The 23,079-nt window shown below is 47.4% G+C and overlaps 1 protein-coding gene across 1 annotated transcript in view; it reads left to right on the top strand.

Annotated features, from left to right (window-relative positions):
- Positions 1-18,626, top strand: part of COL15A1 (collagen type XV alpha 1 chain) — a gene marked incomplete at both ends in the record, with an annotated part of 103,045 nt that extends 84,419 nt beyond the window's left edge. The window contains 12 exons of the mRNA XM_082843699.1: positions 1,536-1,581; positions 3,323-3,403; positions 3,823-3,872; positions 3,970-4,071; positions 4,976-5,120; positions 8,950-9,014; positions 10,331-10,459; positions 10,597-10,656; positions 11,391-11,450; positions 15,664-15,849; positions 17,287-17,402; positions 18,413-18,626. Coding sequence (XP_082699825.1) covers positions 1,536-1,581; positions 3,323-3,403; positions 3,823-3,872; positions 3,970-4,071; positions 4,976-5,120; positions 8,950-9,014; positions 10,331-10,459; positions 10,597-10,656; positions 11,391-11,450; positions 15,664-15,849; positions 17,287-17,402; positions 18,413-18,626 — 1,254 coding nt within the window. The remainder of the gene's footprint in view (positions 1-1,535; positions 1,582-3,322; positions 3,404-3,822; positions 3,873-3,969; positions 4,072-4,975; positions 5,121-8,949; positions 9,015-10,330; positions 10,460-10,596; positions 10,657-11,390; positions 11,451-15,663; positions 15,850-17,286; positions 17,403-18,412) is intronic.
- Positions 18,627-23,079: the final 4,453 nt, after the last annotated feature.

Here is a 23,079-nt window from a genome sequence, read left to right as displayed (position 1 = left end):
CCATGGCCTGGGAACTCTGGCATGGAAGGCAGAGGATAGGACCCACTTGCGTAAGGTGACCAAGGGGCCTGCTGGCTCCCAGAACTACATGAGGACAACAGCTAACCAGGTCACGTTTACATCAGTGGCCTGAAAGGAATCCTAAAACGTCAGGGCTGGAGAGACCCTCCTGGGAGATGGCTGCCTCCCAGCCATAGAGAAGGGGAGACCTCAGCCCAGAGAGGCAAGGTCCCACCGTGAGTTAGTGCCCGAAGCCCCTCCCAGCAAACATGATAGCAGGCTTCAAATGAACCGGCCATGGGACAGTACTTGAAAAACTCAAGAGCGTTGTAAAAATACTACTGCAATTACCGTGACCTGTGCTAGGACACTTTGCTGTGACCATGGCCTTTGGGGGTCATGATGTTCCTTAAAATAAGCCAAAGATGAACTCAGAGCATTTTGGGTTTTGATTTCATGTTGCCTGTCTGGACACCATGCAGGCTGGGGCATGGATGTTTCTTGACCAGCTCTCAAAATGGACATTTGAAAAAGCAATGCTTCCTCTCACATCCAGCACTTCACAAGCCCCTTCTCATTTCAGCCCCTTTCTAATACCTTAACATTTTACCCTTAACAATCCACCCCTGGAGTGGAGCAACTTTATCAGCATAGCTGTCAGATATCAGCTGGGCACTGCTGCCTTTATCGTTAACTTAGAAATATTCTTCCTGGAAAATTCCTGTCCCCTCCCCTCATCTTCTCTTGGTGACCCCTGAGCATCTTGTGACCCTGCACCCAAAAGCATGGGGGGATCTGGTGTGAGAGGGATCATTCTGATTCTGCATGTTAACTGGGAAAAAGGTGAAGGTGGACTATTAAAAGCAGGGTGGCAGGTGGCTCTGTGTTAACAGACAAAGAAAAAAAGAAAGAAATGCAGGAATCTGGAGATGAACTGTGAAGGAATATTATCTTGAATAGCTTGGACTCCAGACCCCTGGCACTTAATGGGAAGTCTAGAATAGCCCCCCAGTCTAATGATAACTCCCCTTTATTAATTAGCCCCACCATCAACTCCTGTTCAGTGTGCTCATCTTTGATTACACATGGCAGCAAAGCTAATGGCTGGCCCAGCTTCGTGGCTTGAGTACATCACTTGCACGAGTGCTTGACCTCTCACATGAATCAATCCTGATTGATCAGAAGGGAGGGCTAGAACACTCACAGTTGACCAGACCAAAATTGCCATGACTTTTTGTCTTAAAGCTTTGGGCTTTCCTTCTGCAGAGTTGTTCGGCCAGTAGGTCTCAGCCCAGCTCAGCTACATGATGCCCTCCCTGCCCCCACCTCCCGACCCTGCCCCACTTGAAGGCCTGGGATGCCTTGCGTTGAGGGATGCCGGGAAACTCAGGGCCTTTGGGGGCTACAACACCCAAGGAAGGCCTGACTCCATGACCTCACCCCTCGCCCCCAGGACAGGGGACTGTGTCTCCCTGTGCATGCAAACACCAGAACAGGGTTGCAGTGTATGACCTTGGCTTTCTCTCTCTCTCTAGGTTGGTACCACGTATCCTGGAAATTCAGAACTCATCACTTTTCATGGTACACACTCTTGTCTTCACCTTGTTTCTCTGGGACATTTCCTGACCCTCCTATCTCTGCAGAGGTGGTTTCCAATTGTCCAGTGCTGGGTGTAGACTTGGTGGTCAGGAAGATCTGTCTGGGTGTCATGGGAAGGGTGGTAGCTGGACAAAGGCTGTGGGACTGGTCACCTCTGTTTGCTTGTCACCCGTCTCCCTATTCTGTGCATCTCGGCTGAGTCTCCTAGCTAGCAGGCTGCACTCCATTTTTCCATTCATGTTAGTTTGCTCATAACACATCCACTGATAGCTTCTCCTTGCCTGGTGCTATCCCATGCACTGGGCTGAGACAGATGGATCCCATGCTCTTCCTGTCACCCAGGCCCTTAGACTCTGCTGGGTGAAACTCTTTAAAAAGTCGTTACAATGCAATATGCCAAGAGCTAATGCAGGGGAGGCCGTGGGAGCTCAGAAGGCCTTTGCTTCAGAGTGTTCCTGGACCAGCAGTGTCAGCACCTCCTGGAAGCTTGTTAGAAATGCAGAATCTCAGGCCTCATCACAGACCTGCTAGACCAGGAGCTGCATGTTCACAAGCTCCCTCTGAGGTGTATACACAGTGCAGTGTGAGACGCACTGGCTCTTAGTGATTAGTAAACATCAGCATGTTCATGGCCTGTAGGAGCTTATCTACCACACATTAGAGTGGGGATAGGCCAGGAGATGGGAGCCTGCAGGCAAGCAGTGACTCTGGTTCCCTGTCCCCACACACGCTGTCACACCATGTGTGCCCCTTTTGATTGAGAAGTCTGAACGCTTGCAGTTTAAACAGGGAAAGGCCTTTTTTTTTCCCCCGAGTACTGACCTCTGGCTTGGCTCTGTCACTCCTGGCCTGCTTAGGTGGTGGTGTCCCTGCTGGTATCTGGCTTCATGGGCTTTTGGTCACTTTTGGTGACAAAGTCCAGGCTGTTCTCAAACTGCTTGTTCAGATCCAATTCAAGGCTCTCCCTACCCCTGGTGCAAGGTGGACCTTGGGGAGGAGGTGGGGTGGAGCTCGATTTGCTTTCTTGGATCCCCAGTGTGTAGGCACACATTGGTCAGCTGATCTCTCTCGGGACCTGGGAACTCAAAGATCTAGTGTCCACCCACTCATCTAGGTGGGGAAAGGGGACTGCTTCCCTTCCCAAACTCTGTACTCCCAGGAGGCTTTCTCTGAGCCCCTCTCCCAGATAAAGAGTTTGCTTCTCACAAGTCCTGTGGGGAGTGGCGTACCGCACTTTGCGAGTGGAATACTTAGTAGCACCATTAGCTGTCCTCTGCGGCACTCCCGGAGAGTCCTCCCCTCCCCTTACACCACCGTGCTGCCCAGGCTTAGGTGGGATGGGACCGGGAGCTTGACTTGGTGTTGAGTCTCAGGCCACGTGTATGAAGCCGTCCAGGGGAGTTCATTGTAGCCTCTGCTGGGCTCCCATGATGCACTGCTGGCACCTTGAGGATGGTACTTATTCCATCCTGCCTCGCGCTACCCTCACTGTGTCTGTCTCCTTGAGAGCTTTCCGAGGTCAGGAATTGTGTCTGCTGCATCTACCTCTGCCTCTCCATCCTGTAGCAAAGGATTTTATATCCTCAATAGGCCTTTGTTGTTGAGTAGACTTAGCTCAAGGGGCTGAGTTTCAAATTGTGTCTCAAAAATGTTTTATATAGAATGAAGGTGATTTTCCACTATCTTTTTTTTTTTTTTTTAATGTGTGTGTATTTGGTGGCAGGTGTTAAAGGAGAGAAAGGATCCTGGGGTCTTCCCGGCTCAAAAGGAGAAAAAGGCGACCAGGGGGCGCAGGGACCACCAGGTATCCCAACTCTTGTTCTGGATCTTGTCCTTGATTTTTGTTTCTGAGAAATCCAATTGAGCCAGTAAGTAAGGCTAATTACATTACCACCCTGTCCACAAGCTCCATGGAATTCCAGAGAGACCCAGTCATGGGCAACACGTGTGCAAGATTGAACTTGGTCAAGAGAGACTGGAAGTTCTGATCGTTCCAGCTTCATCTGCAGAACGAGGCCTGGAGAGGACCAGGGACAAGCCTAGGATGCCACAGGGTCACAGGATCTGAACTAGCGCTCGTTTCCAAGCCCAGTGCCCCCTCTGTCAGCTAAACCAACGTGGGGTCACTTCTACTAGGAACTCATCATGGTTGCCAACTTGGAGGCTTTGGTGTTTGAATTTCTGAGATTGATTGTGGATTTTTAAAAAGCGTTTCTTTTTCAGGCCCTGCTGTGGATCCAACTTACCTGAGACATTTTCTGAACAGCTTGAAGGTGCGCATTTCTCAACATCTGGCCTGTGTTTCCAAGTTCTCAGGCTTATGTCAGAGACTGGTTCATCTGACTCTTACTGGATGTTCTCTGCTTCCAGGGGGAGAACAGAGACAAGGGGATCAAAGGAGAAAAAGGAGACTCTGACAGCGGCTTCTCTGTGTCAGGGCCCCCGGGCCTGCTGGGAAGTCCAGGCCTGGAGGTGAGTAGCGACCCCTCCACACCCCTTCCTCGGGGAGTCACGGCGCTCCCTGAAGCCCCCCAGTGTGACGAGGCAGCTGGGAGCAAAGGCCAGTCACAGTACCACAGGCTGCAGGCAGGCCTTGGGCGTTGGCCTCTCTCCCCCATACTTGCTAATGGCTGGGGAGCCTGGCAGAGGCCACAGAGGAAAGGGAGCTAGCCAAGGCCACATGCACGCAGGTTGCTTCCAGGTAACCCACCACTGTGCCTTATTCACATCAGCGGTGGAAAACTCAGCACAAAGAGTTGTTAATGGTAAACACATCAGATGACAGAGGCAGAAGGGAAGGTGAGGGAGATGTTTTTAGGGGGCTATTTGATTCTTCTGAAATTTCATCAAAGAAGGAGCCTGTAGATCAGCTTGGTCTTCTTAGGATGAGAAGTTTCTCCAGATCACAAAAGAGAAGTTCAAATTATGCCTCCACTGAGACTATGATCAGATCATTGACCCTCAGGGACCAGGAGCAAATTCTGGACCTGGAACTCGCCATGAGCATAGACCGAGCAAAGCCAGGAGACCAGGGTTCTCCTTCCAGCTCTGCTGCTGATTTGCTTTGGGACCTTGGGCAAGCCCTGCCCCTCTCTAGACCTCTGTTTCTCCATCTATGAAATGCCGAGGCTGGACTAGATGAGCTCCAGGGGCCCTTCTGAGTCCAGGGCTCCCTAGGCTTCTCTGCTGTCATTCAACATAACGACTGGGCCACCGCTCTTTAGGTCTTCCACCTCCTGGCTTGTGCCAGGACTGAGGATGATGATAACAATAGAGGGTGTTTACTGACTTCTTATCAATGTCCTAACAAAAAGAACAGATGGGACTTCTAGTGACTAATGGTGCTTTCTCTCTTCTGTTACTGTGCACTTGACAGGGCCAGAAAGGGGAGACCATCATCGGGCCCCAGGGACCCCCAGGTGCTCCTGGCCTGCCTGGGCCACCTGGCTTTGGGAGACCTGGTTCCCCTGGGCCACAGGGACCCCCGGGGCCACCAGGACCTCCGGCTATCCTAGGAGCAGGTCAGTACTGCGAGTGGTGCCCAGCGTCACCACACCTGGGTGGCACGTCAGAGCCACACTATCCGACAGAGGGCTGCTTCCTGGGTGGAGCCTTCTTTCTCTTCGTTTTTCTTTTTAAATTGAGATATAATTTGCATGCCATAGAATTCACCCATTTAGAATGCAAAATTGAATGGTTTTTAATATATTCACAAGGTTGTGCAGCCATCACCTCTCTCTAATTCCAGAACATTATCATCACCTTAAATAGGACCCCTGTACCGATTAGCAGTCTCTCCTCTTTTTCCTGATCTTCCCCTGATCTTGGAAACCATGAATCTACTTTCTGTCTCTCTGGATTTGCCTATTCTGGACATTTCTTATCAATGGAATCACAAAATATGTGACCTTTTGTGACTGGATTCTTTCCCTTAGCATAATGTTTTCAAAGTTCCCCCATGTTGTAGCATGTATCAGTACTTCCTTCCTTCTTATGGCTGAATAATACTCCATTGTATGGATATACCACATTTTGTTTATCTATTCAGCAGCTGATGAACGTTTGAGTTGTTCCCACTTTTTGGCTACTATGAATAGTGCTGTTGTGAACATTTGTGTACAACGTTTTGTGTGAACATATGTTTTCAGTTCTCTTGAGTATAATGCCCAGGAGTGGAATCGCTGGGTCATATACATGGTTACTCTACTTTTGGAGGAACCACCAGACTGTTTTCCAAAGTGACTGCAACATGTTGCATTCCCACTAGCAGTGTACAAAAGGTTCCAATTTCTCCTCATTGTCAACAACATTTGTTATTATCATATCTTTTTTATTCTAGTCATCATTCATTCATGTGAAGTGATATCTCATTGTGGTTTTGGTTTGCATTTCCCTAAAGACTAATAATGATGAACATCTTTTCATGTGTGGGTGGAAGCTTCCTGGCTGCTTTGTCAATGCCTGGGCCTTAAGGAACTTAAGGACCAGCATTGATTCTACCCTTCTATGTAAAAATTTCACCCCTTGTACCTCACTTCCTCAAATGAAAAATGGGTGAAATAGAAGAAAATCTCCATTTATCAAGTACTTACCAAGTGCCGGGCACTCTGCCAGTCACTCTACTACATTATCTTACTAGATTCTCAGAAAGCCTTTCAAGGAAAGTATTAGCATCCACATTTTACAGAGGAGGAAAGTGAGACCCAGAGATGTTTAGGAACCTTTCCAAGGTCACACAGCTAATAAGTGGCATGAATGGAATTAGGACCCAGATCAGAGTAGCTCCGAAGCCTGTGTTCTTTCCACTGTGCCCATGGTGGAAAATAACAGCAGCAGCAATAATAGCATGAATGCATCATTTTTTGTTGTTTGGGTTGGCATGAGCCAGGTGTGGTGGAAGCACACCTGGGAGGAGACCTACAATGTCTGGGGCATCCGGGAGAACTTTACACAGGAGGTGACTTTGGGGCAAGTGACAGAAATGGAACTCAAACTAGCTCAAGTGCATAGGGAAACTTATTGGATGTGCAGGAGGGTGTGAACAAGCAATTTGTAAGAGGGGCAGGCATGCAGTGAGACTTCAGGTGCAGCCGGAACCAGGGATTCAGTCCCTGTGAGGATTCTCTGGCCATCTCTTGCTCAGCTGCTCTCTGACTGCAGCATCACGCTTCTTCACCATAAACCATATCCTCTGCATGGCGAGAAATACCAACAACCTACAGCTTCCACTGTCATCTAGAAATCTTGACCTTGTTTCTCAGTTTTAGTTTGAAAAGCCCTGGGGTGGGGATGTTCTGGGGAAGGACACTGACTGACCTGTCTTGGGCCAGATGCCCAACCTTGGACCAGTCATCTGTGGCCAGGAGGTGGGATCACATGAGACCATGACAGCTCCTTCTGGACCTGAATGGTCATAGAGGTGAAGGGGAAGATCTCAGGAGCAAGTGAGGATGCTGGTCCTGTAAAGAGAGAAGGTGCTGGGTGGATAAAACCATAGGTGCCTATACAACCTTGAGGGATACATAGGAATTACAAGGGGTGGAGGGGCATTGCAGGGTGAGTACAGGATTCAGAGACTCTGTTGTCCACAGTAGCCCTAAACTAGGGGGCCCTAGGACTCCTTGCTCCATTGAAAAGGATTACCCTTCACATAATATATAGCAATTCACAGTTTACAAAACACTCCCATATCCATTATCCCATTTAATCTTTTTGTTTTTTTTTAAATTTACTTATTTTTGGCTGTGCTGGGTCTTTGTTGCTGCGCCTGGGCTTTCTCTAGTTGTGGCGAGCGTGGGCTACTCTTTGTTGCGGTGTGCAGGCTTCTCATTGCAGTGGCTTCTCTTGTTGCGGAGCATAGGCTCTAGGTGCGCGGGCTCTTTTAGTAGTTGTGGCATGTGGGCTCATTAGTTGTGGCTCGTGGGCTCTAGAGCGCAGGCTCTGTAGTTGTGGCACATGGGCTCAGTTGCTCCACGGCTTGTGGGATCTTCCCGGACCAGGGCTTGAACCCGTGTCCCCTGCATTGGCAGGCGGATTCTTATCCACTGCGCCACCTGGGAAGCCCCTATCCCATTTAATCTTAACAGCAACCCCAGGAGGGAGGTGAAATGCATAAGATTATAAAACTCATTTTATGGATGAAGGCACCAAAGCTCAGAGAGGTTGAGTCTGACTCAAGGTCACAAATCCTAGGAAGAGGCATGGCTGGGGTCCAAATCCAAGTCCTCAGACTTTGTCTCCACTAGACATTCACCACCTGTGTATGAATTTTCAGGTCCTGTGTCAGACTACAGGCTTATTTGCAGTGACCTCAAAAATCTCATACAGTAATTTTACTGGGACTTGTACAAACACCCTTAACTCTACCAAGAGTTTTGCAGATTCTGGGGGGGAATTGGAGATCAGAGAGGTAGAAGGAGAGCAGCGGAATTGCTACAATAACAATTCTTTATGTTTGCCTAAAGTAAGGACTCTTCATTTGGGAACCATAAACTCCTAGAAAATTCAAAGATGTGCCTCAGGGAGCTATCATTCCACTAACATTCTAAGTAGAAGTGTGTGTGTGTGTGTGTGTGTGTGTGTGCGCGCGCGCGCGCGCGCACTTGCAGATATGCATATGTGCATTTTTCTAGGGGAGAGGGCAATAGCCTTGATTTGATTTTTAAGGGCATTTTGACTCCTCAAAAGGTAAGAATCTCTGGTTGGACGCTATACAATTTGCAAAGCACATTCCTAGTTTGTGTTCTCAGTTCTCAACACAGGCTAGTGAAGACGTACCTGTTTACATTTCACCGATGAAGAAGCTGGGGTTCAGAGAGCTTGTTGTTTCCCCAAGATCACACAGCTGAGAACTGACAAATCAGGAACTTGAGTCTCCTGGCTGGACGGCCAGGGCCCCTCTCACTGGCCTACCCTGCCCCCCTGTAGCCCAGCACCTTTTCTTCTTCTTTCTGAGCCTGCTTCCTCTGTTCAGTAATTACCTGTTTGTCTCTTGGGAGAAATAAGTTGTATGAGTCAGAGCATTTTTGGATGCAAGTGACAGAAAATTCAACTCAGACTGACTTATACAAACAATTGAAACAACAGGAATTTATTCACTTATAAAACTGGAAAGTCTTAGGCATGACTTCATCCAGGGCTACAGTCAAGAATCTCAGTTCTCCCCCAAACCAGTCAATGTGGCTGAGTCATATGCTGGGCACAGAGCTCCTAAGATTCGGCTACGAGGTGCAACACTTTGCAGCACTGTAAGTGGGGTGGTGAACGCTCCCCTCGGTGACCAGCTGAACGTCGGAGGCATTTTGCAGAGAGTATGCTATTTTGTAACTTCTCTTTTCTGCTTTGTCTTAGCTGTGGCCATTCCAGGCCCACCTGGCCCTCCAGGACAGCCAGGGCTTCCCGGATCCAGGAACCTGGTCAGTATTATCATCAGTGTGTCTTCATCCTTCTGCTTTGGATAGGTTTCCTTAGAACTTTGGCTGCAGTGTTTAGGGGCTGGCACACCTTCTCTGTTGGAGTTAGGCCTCCATGACAATAGAAATGGTATAATTTCACAAACAGGGTATTTATTATCTCTTTGGATGACTTATTAAGTAAAAAGATACAGACTACAAAATCATTTATGATTTAAGTTCCACCTTTCCAATCGTTAATTGACTAAACTGTAACAAGAGCCAATCATATTACATCAGAAAACACAGGCACAAGACCGTAAACAACATCACAGGAGGCCCTGTGCTGGTTACATTTCCCCTGGGTAATGCAGCCTTCTCCATTCTACCGAAGGACGTCTCTTGTACCTTGTTACCCTGCAGATCATTGGAGCAGGATATGGCACACAGAGATCGTTGTGATGCACAGAAAAGGGACAAATACCTCATTAGGGTGTCAGGAGTCCTAGGAATGCTCTTTGGTCTTTGATAGATTTTATTTGGAAATTTGGGCTGCCAGATGAAGAACTGTCCAACAGTAGGTGGAATTTCGATATTTGGTACCTTTGAGGGATGCCTGAGTCATTTTAATCACAAAGTCATCTTCAAAGCTAGGTGAAAATTAAGTTTTTATAATCTTTCTCAGTTGAAAAGGTTGATATTTCTTTGAGGCTTGACACTTCTCGATAGATTTTTCCAGCTTTTATGCCTGTGCCTGGCTAGGCCGAGATGGCTGTCTGATCTTTGGCAATTTTCTAGACAGAGAAGTTACAGACCCCCATTTTCTGCTGTGTATTTAATACTGGAACTACCCAGCCAGGCAAAAAAGATTTAAGACGTGGGTAGAGTAACTCACTTGCTTACATTTCTTACTCCAAATGAAAAGAAATTTGCAGCAGCATGAGCTAACAAAACACATGTAACAATGTCGGTGCCGTTGTGCAGCTCACACCAATGGAAGCGGCAAAACTTACCCATGATTTTGCCAGTACCAACGTCCAACAGAGCCAACTCTGCTAACAGTTTTTAAATGTCTTTGAACTCTCAGGATACTATCTTCTTTGTCTTAATTTGTTTATTGTAATTGAGATTTGTGTTTCAAGGTAATGCATGTTTTTGGTTTATCGGAAAGAAAGTCCTCTGGTTATTATGAAGTTATATATCTCTCTGTGGCACAATAAGCCTTTCCACTGGCTGTGAGGGGATGGCTCATATTTGACTTTACAGAGAGGCCAGTTTTTCAAATTGGGCCATCGCTGTGATGATAACCGCAATGTTTGCAATTTGAAATTATCTGACAGGTTACAGCATTTAGCAACATGGCTGACATGTTGCAGAAAGCCCATTTGGTCATAGAAGGGACATTCATCTACCTGAAGGACAGCACCGAGTTTTTCATTCGTGTCAGAGATGGTTGGAAAAAATTGCAGGTAATTCTTTAACAAACCGCCTCCAAGTACCCTGTAAAAATAACATTCTACTCCTGTAAATGCCATTTTTCTGATTTGAAAATAGGCGAACAGTTTCTAGTTGATGTTTCATTTTCAACGTGCTCTTTTCCTTAAAGCTGGGAGAACTGATCCCCATTCCGGATGACAGCCCACCCCCCCCTGCGCTTTCCAGCAATGTGAGTTGTTTCCCTGCCTTACCTCTAACTCCTTCATTCACCAGCACTTGCTGAATCCCCTTGGCATCCAGTATCAAGCTCTCCAGACTCTGGACAGCCAGCTTTGCATGGTTCACTATCTGGCAGAAGCCCCAAAATTGCCAAGTGCCAACAGAACGTTCTCACAACAGCTGGAGGGAGAGCTGGACCCAGATGCTGGAGACCTGCCATTCCCATGTCGTAGCTGAATCCTCTTGGGCAAGGGAATTCCCTTCTCTTGGCCTCAGTTTATTGATCTGTGAAAACACGGTTGGCATAAGCAATCTAGAAGAGCCCTTTAATATTTGACACTGAGACTTCCTTGCCTGATGAGAACACCAGCAGCTTGCGTTGTCCACTATTTTAACCTTACAGCTACCCTTTGAGGCAGGTGATAGCATTCCCACTTTGCAGGTGAGGAAGCTGAGGCTCTCAAGAGGTGCCTTGCTCTATTAAGTGAATGAGTTGGTTGTAAAACATGGACTTCTTCCTTGATTCAGCACTCTTTCTAAAAGTCTGGAGAATATCCACTCCCTTTCCGAGGATAATTTTTCGTTCATGTGTGAAACTCTTCACAGTTAAGAGTGGTCCAAAGACCGTGACAAACTGTTTAAAGCAGCTTTTCAAGAAACATTGCACTTGTACCTTAATGTACGGTGAAGAACAGATTGAATGCATATTCAGGACTGTTTTTTTTTTCCTTTTTTACCTGACAGTCTCATCACCTTCAGCTTCCACTGGCGTCTATTTCAAGTGCTAATTATGACAGACCTGCAGTAAGTACAATTCATGCATTTACTGTACAGATGCCGAAAGTGTGTCTGTCATGTGCCAGTCCCCATGCTTGGCACACAGTTCCTGCCCTCAAGATGCGTATAGACTAGCCAGAGAGGCAAATAAAAAATAGGTAATTCCAATACAGTGTGAGAAGTTGTTTGGGTGAGGCAAACACAGGGTACTGGGAGTGTTAGGAAGGTCAAAGAAGTCTGCCTTCTTTGGAGGAGGTGACCTTTAAATCACGACCTGAAGGACAGCTGAGAACAGGGGAGAGCCAGGTAAGGGGAGGGGAATGGGAGTCCCAGGCAGAGGGAGTATGGAACAGAGGCAGGCAAGGGCAAGTGCTGTACATTTCTCTAATTCCAAGTGTTTCAGTCTTGCTGAAGGAGTAGAGTTCAAGGCAGGTAAGGGAAAAGTATAGTCTGCATAAGGCAAGGTCAGTCATCAAGGACCTGAAAGCCAGGCCAAGGGCTTTGGCCTTTTCCACTGGGCAGTGGGGGAACAATGAAGGATTTTAAGGAAGACAAGGGTAAATATGAGAAGGGCATCAGAGAAATTACCTTGCTTATAATGTACAAATGGATTAGAGGGCACAGGACCAGGGACCCAAAGACAGTTAAGTAGTTACTGTATTATCTGAACTAGGATCACAGCAGTGAACATGTAGAAAAGTGGGCAGATGGGAGAGAAATTAAGGAGGCAGGAGTGACAATTTGGTCATTGGTTGGGTATGGGGCAGTGAGGATGAGGGCGATCAGGAATGATGCCCAGGTTTCTGCTTGGGTAACTGAGTGGTGATAGATTTTTTTTTTCCAGGGATCATTTTGTTGCTTAGATTTGAAACTCTCACTCTATTTCTTCACTAGCTTAAATGAAGATTTTATTCAGATAATTGCAGGAACCTCATGGAACTCAATTGCAGGAAGTACAACAGGGCCTGTGGACTCTTGTTCCTGCTATTAGTATCTCTACAGACCAGCCTCTGCAAAGGTCTTTCCTCCTGCTTCCCCTCCACCCTCACCCCAGCACACAGACATAGGTTACATCTGCAAAGCTTGCGCACAGCCTTGGGTTGCCATGGCACTGATCCTGGCCTCAACTCTATGGGATCTTACGGCTGCAGAGCTCAATACCACCTCAGTCTTGGGAGAGGTAGTCTACATGGGTCAGTTGCCTACTCCCAGTCAAATCAAGAGTAGCCCAGGGACTTCCCTGGTGGCGCAGTGGTTAAGAATCTGCCTGCCAATGCAGGAGACACGGGTTCAAGCCCTGGTCCGGGAAGATCCCACATGCTGCGGAGCAACTAAGCCCATGCACCACAACTACTGAGCCTGCGTGCCACGACTACTGAGGCTGTGTGCTACAACTACTGAAGCCCACATGCCTAGAGCCCGTGCTCTGTAACAAGAGAAGCCACCACAATGAGACGCCCGCACACCACAACGAAGAGTAGCCCCCGCTCGCCACAACTAGAAAAAGCCCGTGCGTAGCAACAAAGACCCAACGCAGCCAAAAATAAATAAATTTATTAAAAAAAAAAAAAGAGTAGCCAAGAGAGGAATGGAGATGCAGATGTGGAGAGTGGATGTGTAGACACAAGGGGTGGAGGGGATGAATTGGGAGATTGGGATTGATGTATGTGCACTGCCATGTGTACAATAGATGGCTGGTGGGAGCCTGCTGTGTAGTGAGGGGAGCTCGGCTCAGTGCTCTGTGGTGACCTAGGTAGGTGGGATGGGAGGCGGGTGGGAGTGGGGTCCAGGAGGGAGCGGATATGTGTATACATGGCTGGTTCACTTCGTTGTGCAGCAGAGGCTAGCACAGCATTGTGGAGCAGCTATACCCCAATTTTTTTTAAATGTAAAAACAAAAAAATAGAGCAGCCAAGAGAATGAAATTGAATGGCCTGAGGCCACTCTGTTTAGCAAGTATTGTGGGGACACTTTCAAAGAAGAAGGCATAGACTTGGCGGACACCAGAAACACGTTTCCTTTAGTGCTGCCATCCACCGAGCAGGAACTGATGTAGGGCCTGGTGAGCCTGCAGTACCTGTAGGATATCTGAGTGGAGAGCAGCAGGAGGAAGCAGGATCAGAAGGTCTGCAACCCTGCAGTGGGTCTGGTCTGGAGATACAGACTTGGGAGTTTTCAGCAGAGCTATGGAAATTGTCTTGGGGATGGTAGGATTCCCAAAAGAGAATCTATATGGTGAGAAGAGATTGGATTGCGAGGAGCAAAAACAAAAAGGAACTGATGGAAGACATACGAGAAGGAAACCGGGAAGCCATCGCCAGAGAGGAAGAAAGAATGCCAAGCAAGATAGAAGCCAGCAGTGTCAAATGCTGCCAAGAGGCCCACTGAAAGGACTAAGAGGTGTTGTTCAAATTGAGAAACTAGAGAAAAGCATTTCTGTAGCATGGAGAGATGCCAACAAGATTCTAGTTGGTTGCAGAGTAGATGGGAGGTGAGGAAATAGAGAAGCAAGTATAGGTAACCCTTCAGAAAGCTTAGTTATGAGGGGAGACGTTAGGGCAGTAGCTACAAAATTTTTTTATAAATTCTAAGGCAATACATATTCGTTGTAGAAAATTTGGACAATGAATAAAAAGAATGGGGAAGGGGACTTTCCTGGTGGTGCAGTGGTTAAGAATACACCTGCCAGTGCAGGGGACCTGGGTTGGATCCCTGGTCCAGGAAGATCCCACATGTCGCAGAGCAACAAAGCCCATGTGCTGCAACTACAGAGCCCGTGTGCTGCAACTACTGAAGCCCACGCACCTAGAGCCCGTGCTCCACAACAAGAGAAGCCACCGCAAGCAGAAGCCCACGCACCGCAACGAAGAGCAGCCCCCGCTTGCCGCAACTAGAGAGAGCCAGTGCGCAGCAGTGAAGACCCAACACGGCCAAAAAAAAAAAGAATGGGAAAGAAAATAGTAAATCACTTATAATTTTACACAACTACAACCATCTTCAAAAAGCCATTTTAATGTTTGATTGTGGAAATGTCACTGTCTTCATAAAAATGATACCTATTCATGATAGAAATGTTCCAGCGGTTAAAGGTATAGAAACATGAAAACATAAAAGCCCCCAATCTCACCATTCAGAAGCAGCCATCATTGCAGACATTTCTCTGTGCATCTCCTTAAAGAAGGAGAGGTGGAGGTGGTGGGGTTGGAGGTGTGGCAGGGAGACCTGCACTCACCGCTGCCCCTTTCCTAGGTGTCCCCTGGTATCAGGGAAGCGCAGTCCATCAGGGCCTCTTGCGACTGCCCTTGGGTGTAGCCCCCAGAAACACAGAAGCAGAAAGGTGATGAGACCATAGGGCCTCTTCCCTCGGGTGCCACAGTCTTCAGACACATAAGAGGGAGGAAGACGTGTTTAAGATATTTAACAATATTTTCCTTTTCTGGCAACATGGGCCCGGGTCCTGCACCAGCTCTATGCTAATGAGATAAAAGTTACTCCTGACATGAGATTGAGGAGGGAGATGACTACCCCTTGAGTATTGAGTATAATTCCGAGGGTACAGCAGAAAGGGCTGGGAGAGAGGGCCGCAAAAGAAGGCTGGGTTTGGGGAGAGAAAGAGTGGGAGAAAGCAGATTACGGAATGGCTTTTATTTGGGCTCCTGACAAAGGTGGCAGGAATGTGAGGCTAGAATTACTGTATGACCCCTAGTTTCCAAAAGGGTCTATCCCAGCAGTCTTAGTAATAAATGTCATGACCTTCTCCTTTCAATGCCTTTTCCCTCTGGTCCCTCATGATCAGCCCCAGGCCTACTCAGGAGGTGGAAGAAAGGGCAGGAGGCAGATAGCTTGATGTAGCTCTGAGATCTAGGACCAAAGCCAGCTTAAAAACCTCCTAGAAACTCAATGAGGGGCAGACCCACAGATAGCCTGCCTGCAGGCTGGATTCAGATCTCTGAAGTGCTTTATTTTGTTTTGTTTTCCTCATATATGGAAGAAATTTCTACTATTTAGAGCTGTTCAGATTGCTGACGCAGGCTGCTTTGGGACACCAGAGCTCTCCTTCCCTGGAGATGGTCCATCAGGGGCTAGAATTCCAATGTCAGGTAGAGGTTGAGTAAGGTGACCTCCAGCGTGCCTTCCGTTGCAGCAAGTCTGGGATCTTATTAGGAACATGTGAAGGTTATGGGGGTTGGAGTTTGCTTTAATTCTTCAACTGCACCGTCTTTTCTCTCACTTTTTTCAGCTACACTTGGTCGCTCTGAACACGCCATTTTCTGGGGACATTCGAGCTGATTTTCAGTGCTTCCAGCAGGCCAGGGCAGCAGGACTGTTGTCCACCTACGAAGCATTCTTATCCTCCCATCTGCAAGATCTCTCTACAGTTGTGAGGAAAGCAGAGAGATATAGCCTTCCAATAGTGAACCTTAAGGTAAAAATAAATATCGTTCCCATTGCCTCCTGGATGGACTGGTTTCCACGGGGACTAGAGGCAGTTGCCACTCCTGACATCATCAGAAGTATGTTGTTTCAAGGCCCTGATTAGCTGTGTGACTTTGGGTGGTTACTTTCCCTCTCTGGACCTCAGTTGCCTTATATTTACAATGGCCCTTCCTGTTTGGATGGTTTATGACCCTTGGAGCAGACAGGAGGGATAGTAATGACCTCTTTCATTTATATAGCTTTTGTGCTTGTTTACAATGCACTTCATATCCATTATCTTAATAGATACACCCGATAAAAATGGGAGTTATTCTTTTCTGTTTGTCAGTTGAGGAAACTGAGGCTCACAGGGAGAAAGCAGTTTACTCAAAGTCACTACAAACTGGAATTAGTTTCCTTGACCCCCTCTTGGTTCCACCTGAGGATGCCTTCTGTAGAGCACTGGCTGAGGGGCACCAGAGAACAGCTGGTGAGCCCTGGTCCCAAAGCAGAGCCACTCTGTCCTGCACCCTGGTTTGGTACCCTCAGATATTTCTCTGCCCTCATTCACTGGCAAGGCAGGGCCCCGCATCATCCCTCAGTTATACCATGGAAATAGCCTACTTCTTTAAGGCTACAAGGGGCAGCTCTGTTGCTGCTCACACACATCCTGGGTCCTGACCCCTAACCAGACCTCAAAGGTGCTTCGAGACTCTTTGGTCCCTGTGAACCCCAGTACTCCAGTTTGGAACCTTGAGGCTGGCAAGTCCATCCTGACCCCACACCCAGCACTTCCCATCCCGTCTTCCAAGGTTCTGTTCCACCACATTCATCCACTTAGACTGTATTCTTGGAATACAAATAACCGAAGGAAAAGGAGTAAGAAGTTCATCTCCACATCATCCACTTGTAGGTTAGCACAAGGCTTGGCACAAATTCGAAGCTCAGTATATATGTTTAAAATAGCAATGATAGGGCTTCTCTGGTGGCGCAGTGGTTGAGAGTCCGCCTGCCGATGCAGGGGACGCGGGTTCGTGCCCCAGTCCGGGAAGATCCCACATGCCGCGGAGTGGCTGGGCCCGTGAGCCATGGGCACTGAGCCTGCGCGTCAGGAGCCTGTGCTCTGCAACGGGAGAGGCCACAACAGTGAGAGGCCCGCGTACCATTAAAAAAAAAAAAAAAAAAAGCAATGATAAAAACCTAAAACACACTTTTGATAGGGAGGAGACTTTATACACATATAGTAAAAGAAATTACCTCAAGAAATAAGACCGTAAAGCCAAAAGGGTTCAAGGAAAGATTATAAAATCAAACCACAAGTATTTCCTGAGTTCTCACTCTGTCCAGGATCTGGGATTGGGGTTAGGGACTTCTGGGCCTTGAAGAATGGATAAATATTTGCAGGCTGTTTGTATAATGATTCTAACATGGCATTTTGTCTCCATAGGGCCAAGTACTTTTTGATAATTGGGACTCAATTTTTTCTGGCCATGGAGGTCAGTTCAATACACATGTTCCAATATATTCCTTTGATGGCCGAGACGTAATGACAGATCCTTCTTGGTAAGTAGAGATGGAAGCCCTTGAAGTATAGCATATGATAGACAGTTTTAGGAGACAGTCTAACAATGGGATGCCCTTATCAGCTGCTCCTTTGGGGTGCTGCCAGCGTAAAGCCTCAATGAGGCAGCCAGGGGCCATGGAGAGAGCCTGGCCATGGAACCAGGAGACCTGGGTCCAGTAATTTAATATGGGACCTTGAGCAAGGCACTTCCACTCTTTGAGCCTCAGTTGCCTCACCTGTCAAATGGGCAGGATAATCATATCCATATGGATAAGACTGTTGTGAGAATTAAAAGGTAAGTGTGAGAACATCTAGCATACAGTAGGCACTTAATAAGTGGTAAGTAATGCTATTCATGGTGATTCTTTAACCCTATACTGTGAGTTGCACTCTAGTTCTTTGAAAATTATGTATGCTTTTAAGAATAGAACAACTCAGTAAACTTTTCCTCAGTGTCTACTCTATGCCAGGCCTAATGCCAGGCCTGGAAGTCACAGTAATAAACCTACACAGCCCCTCTCCTTTCAAAGCTCGTAGTCTGTGGGAAGATAGACACAGACTAGCTACAATTCTAGACGTAATATTGTCATTGGAAAATGGAGAAACAGGTAAGATGGTAGGAGCACAGAGGAAAGAGTCATTATTCCTTGGTGGTGAGAATCAGGAAGCCTTCCTGTAAGAGGGGGCGTTTAATGGACTTGTGAAAGATGAGAAGGAATCACTGAAAATGAAAGCGAGGCCATTCCAGACTAAGGGGCCTCATGAGCAAAGGTTCAGATTCACGAAAGCAGAGAGTATGATTTCAGAGCAAGTACAAGCTGGACATGGTTGGAATGCAGTGTGTTCAGAAAGTTGGAAACAGTGATAAAGACAGAGAGGTGATGTGCAGTCAGACCCTGGAGGGTTCAGGAGTTTGACTTGACTCACTAGACTTATGCCAATTTGCTCACCGAGATATGCCACAAAGAAGGGTCATTTCAAAAAGTAACACAACAAAATTCCTTTTCAGGCCCCAGAAGGTTGTTTGGCACGGCTCCAGCACCCACGGAGTCCGTCTCGTGGATCAGTACTGTGAAGCGTGGCGAACCGCCGACATGGCAGTCATGGGCTTGGCCTCCCCGCTGAGCACGGGGAAGATTCTGGACCAGAAAGCATACAGCTGTGCTAATAGGCTAATTGTTCTGTGTATCGAAAACAGTTTCATGACAGATGTGAGGAAGTAATGACCTTCCCATGATTCTTAAGAGTTTTCCAATTTTTTTTTTTATGTGAAGAGTTGACACTGAAATCTAAAATGTTTAAACGTTGTAAATATTAATTTTTTATTACACATTCATCACAACAGCAACCAAAGAAAACATACCTCAATACACTCAAAACTGAAGACAGAAAGGACTCAGATCAAAGATAAAATCTGATCCATCTATTGGTGCTAGATTCTGCAGGAAACCCATGCAGTGTAAACACATCCCAACACGGTTAACAGCAAGTTGAAAACAAAGGCCTTGGCACTCTGCCCACTGCATCCTTCAGAAAGTGATTTCCTTCTTTTAACCGTTGTTGAGTGTAAGATGTCCTTCATGTTTTCTTACAAAGTCAGTGTTTAGAAGTGTACCCCTTTCTAAGTTATGTGCAGACCAAATGTTTTGTTCTTTAATATACATCCATTGTTTGCAACTGCTATTCATACAGAGAAACAGAACTGCTCAAAATGATCCTATTTGTATTTTCTGATATTACCAGACTTTAATGTTTTTTTCCTAAAATATTATTGCCATCTTGCTTTAGGAGTTTTATATTTTGACACAACGTATTTTAGTATGGTATCTGTTTATATAAATGACTTGCTGGAAAAGTTTAAACTCCCAATGATCTGAAACTAGAGAAGAAATAGCACATAATTACTACCTTTCCTGTGGTGGCCCTTTCCCCACACCCCACCCTGATTTTATAACTTCCATTTGGCAATGCTTGAATTATAACTGCGATTCAACAAACAGGTTCATGAGGATGAATTTTCTGAGACACGTATACCTTCATGCTGTACACTTTGATTCTTTTTTTTCCATGTAAGTGAACATAAAAACATCTTTTCCAGGCGCTTTCTTCTGTTTGACTTTTTTCCCCCAGTTCCTTTATTCTTCACCAGTGATGTGGAAGCGGCCCTGGGGTGGGTTTGCTAACCCTGTCACTGCCACTTGTGCTACCCCTCAGGAGATGATCAGAGAACAAGAAGATTTTCCCATCATGCTCCTCTGCTCCTGCCTGTTGTCTTCCACTCAGTGGGGGCAGAAGAGCCCCAGTGTGACAAACAGGATCAACTGTGTCTCAACACATGACTTTGGGCAAATCTGCCTTTTTCTCTCAAGGAGGTTGGGATAAAATAAGTAATATCAGCTCTCAGTTCCTAAATATCAGACTTAACATAAGTCCCATTTATCTTTCCTCATAACCCTGCAAGGTAAGTAGTTTTATCTCTACTTCACAAATGAAAAAAAAAAAAAAAAAAAGTTGAGGCTCAGGAAGTCACTTGTTCCAGGTCACAAGGCTGCTGAATGGTGGGTCTGGTTTCAGGCCCAGGGTCCATCTCACTCCAGTGCCCAGGATCGTTTCAAGGAGCAACTGCACAAGGCTGCCTATTCGCTCCCTCCCAGCTCCCAGGCTGTGACTCTCTGGCTCTTGGCTTGATGCTGCAGGAGAAACAGAATCACCAGGCAAGTGGCATGCTGGGATATTTCCTCCCATTCAGCTGGGCTGGCCCAGAAACTCAGCGAAGTGAATCCACCCTAATAGTCCTTGAGGTAGGAAGGAAATGGAGGACCAAATAAAGGCAGACAGCCCAGAACCTCCACTTAGGGGCTTCCTAAATGGAAGAGCAGTGAAAATCTGAGTCATGGGATGAAGACAGTTATAGGTTGGAAAGCCCCAGAAGGGATTGTTGGGGACTCACTCACCTACCCAGTGGCTGGGGTGCCTAGCATGGACAGGAACTGAGGGGGGAGGGGGGCAGGGGGTGCTGAGGTCATGAAAAGAAGGTGCCTTCCGTTTTAGCCAGAGCCCGCAGCGGCCGTGGGCCACAGAAGGCACAGGGTGGTGTTGGGGTTTGGGGGAGCCAAAAAGAGGGGAGACCCCTTTTGCTGACCCCAGGAAGGCGGTTGACATTCATGCCCTGGCTTCTCAGTCCTCTTTGTGCACCGAAGGAGGGTATGACCAACCGGCTCTCCCAGAAGAGGCCTTGCATCAACCCCAGTCCTGGTTAGACTCTGAGAATGACAGTCAAAATCTTGGGCCTGGCATTCAAGGCCCTTCACTGAACATCAGTTTTCCTGTCATTTGCCAAAGGCCACTAGCCTGAGGGCCTCGTGAATACTTAAGTGAGCCACATGGGCCCCCCTACCAGGCTGCTGCCCGTGCCCTGCCCCGTCTTGGGAAAGCCTTAGCCACTCTAGGTCTAGCCTGGCCCTCTTGCCAACAGCCAATGCAGACTCTGCTTCCTCTGTGACATCCCCCCGTCCTCTGAACCTGCCTACCTTTTGTCATGCTTCCTCCTCTGAACACCTGGTGTATTTCACACCTAGATCTTGTCACACAAGTGAAATGCAATGATTGAAAGGTCTCCAGCCTTCACTTTATCCCTGAATGTCCTTCAAGGCTGGGGAGGAGGCTAGCGCTCTCAGGCATAATAGGGGAGGGAAGAGAGGCCACAGTAGTCTTTACAGTGCAAGAGGTCTTGGGGTACTTGCTCTGAGTCCATATTGTGGACTCTCATCCAAGGTCCCCTGTCCAGAAGCAGAAAGACAGAAGTGGCTGTCCCATATCCACTCACATCAGGGGCCAGGTTCCATGGGGGAGGCAGACTCTGGAAGGCACGAAGGAGCCGAGAAGTTGGGAAGGAAGGGGAGTTGGGGGAGACACAGAATGAAGGGGGAAGTCCAGGGCAAGCTCTCTGCCAAAGTCAACGTGGCTGCGTGGTGGTGCCTCAGAAGAAGCGAGGGAACGAGGAGAATGGATCACAAGAGCCAGTCTCAAATTTCCTGCACCCTCTGCATTTGGATGGCTTGGACCATGTTGCTTGAACCTGTAGGGAGTGCAAGGAGGAGACGGCATGGACCTCAGGGAGTGGCAGCAGTCCAGCTGAATAGCGATCAGTGAGGGAAACACAAGGCAAATTCATAAGCCAAAAAACAACCAACAACGAAAAGGAACGTATTAGCTCATGAAACCAGGAAGAAGGACAGGGAATCCAAGAGATTCAAGCAACATGGTCACTTAGTCTGTTTCTCTTTTTCTCTGTGTGTGTCTGTCTGTCTTGCTTCTGCTTTTCTCTGTATGTGTCTTCTTTCCCTTCAGCGAGAACAAGATTCCTTCGTGTGCCAGGGGTCGTTCATAGCTCCAGGCTTACGTTACTCCAGACCCCAGAGGGTGGCCTCAAAGGAAAGAGAAGACTCCCTCTCCCCTCTGGGACTATATTAATTCCTGAAAAGGATTCTGGTTGGTCCCACTAGTGTTGTGTGTCTATGACTATGGGTGGCAGCTCCATCCAAGATGAGTTTTGCAAAAGAAATAATTCCTCCACCCATAATGTGAGGAGGTTTGCAATGACCAGAAAATAGGGCTCAAGAGGTTGAGAAAAAGACCAAAGAGAGAGAAAGAGATTCCAGCACCAGCAGCAGGGAAGGGCTGAGTGTAGGGGATGTGATGGTAGATGCTGGCCCTGAATTCTAGGATAAGGTATGTGGACTTCATCCTGCTGCTGGTGGAGCAGGTTGGGAAGATTTTAAGAAGCTGAGATATGGGATGGGGATCAGTTCTGTGTTTGAGAAAGATCAAGCAGGTCTTTTGTTTATTCATTCATCCATTCAGAGATACTTCTTCAATAATGCTTTTGTAGCCAGCACCATGTTTGAATTTGGAGAAATGGTGCCCCACTTTTCAAATCCACCAAGCCTATTCTCCTGCCACGGATAGTTTCAAATCCCATGTGTACCTCCTCTTCCTCCAACTCCTCAAAGACCTTACCAGTTGGGGCAAGTGTATGTGTGCAATCCCTGCCTAACCCAGCGCTGGGGGAGTACCTCTCTGGTTATTCCTTGAGCTCCTGAGTCACCAAGATACCGCTGAGCATCCTCAAAGTTCTTTGATCACCACTGGCTGATCTCCCCTTTGTCTTCCATCTTGTACTCCAACTTACAGGGCAGTCGAGTGTAGACAGGCCTTTGTCTGGGTTTGAATTTGGACTCTGCCACCCACTAGCCGTGTAATCATCTGTAAGTTACTGAAAATCATACCCTACACTCAACACTTCCCTGCAGCTCAGTTTCTTCATCTGTAAAATAGAGGTAGTAAAGGAAACTACTCTCCACTGAGTTAAGTTGTTAGAAGCTCTGGGAGTGGGGTTGTGACCCTGAGTAAGTACTCACTGTCCTTGGCCTGCCCTAGATGTCTCTCAAGATGAGCTGGGGGCCCCTTCTCTAGACTTGCTGGATGGCGTCCTCCAATCTGCCTGGCTTCTCTGTCTGCCTTCAAGCCCAGAGCTCTGGCTCAACCTGTACACACTAGTGCAGCTGTACCTGTTGTTGAATATCCACTGTCCCGAGCCCCTGGGTGTCCTGGCTCCCCTGCCCCTCTGCTCATCCTCCGCATGACCCTACAACTAAAATGTTATCATCTGGCCAA

The sequence above is a fragment of the Leucopleurus acutus genome (genome assembly GCF_964270905.1).
Source record: "Leucopleurus acutus genome assembly, chromosome: 7".
Lineage (NCBI taxonomy): Eukaryota > Metazoa > Chordata > Mammalia > Artiodactyla > Delphinidae > Leucopleurus > Leucopleurus acutus.
The sequence above is the reverse complement of the archived record's forward strand: the minus strand, read 5'-3'. Positions and strand labels throughout refer to the sequence as shown.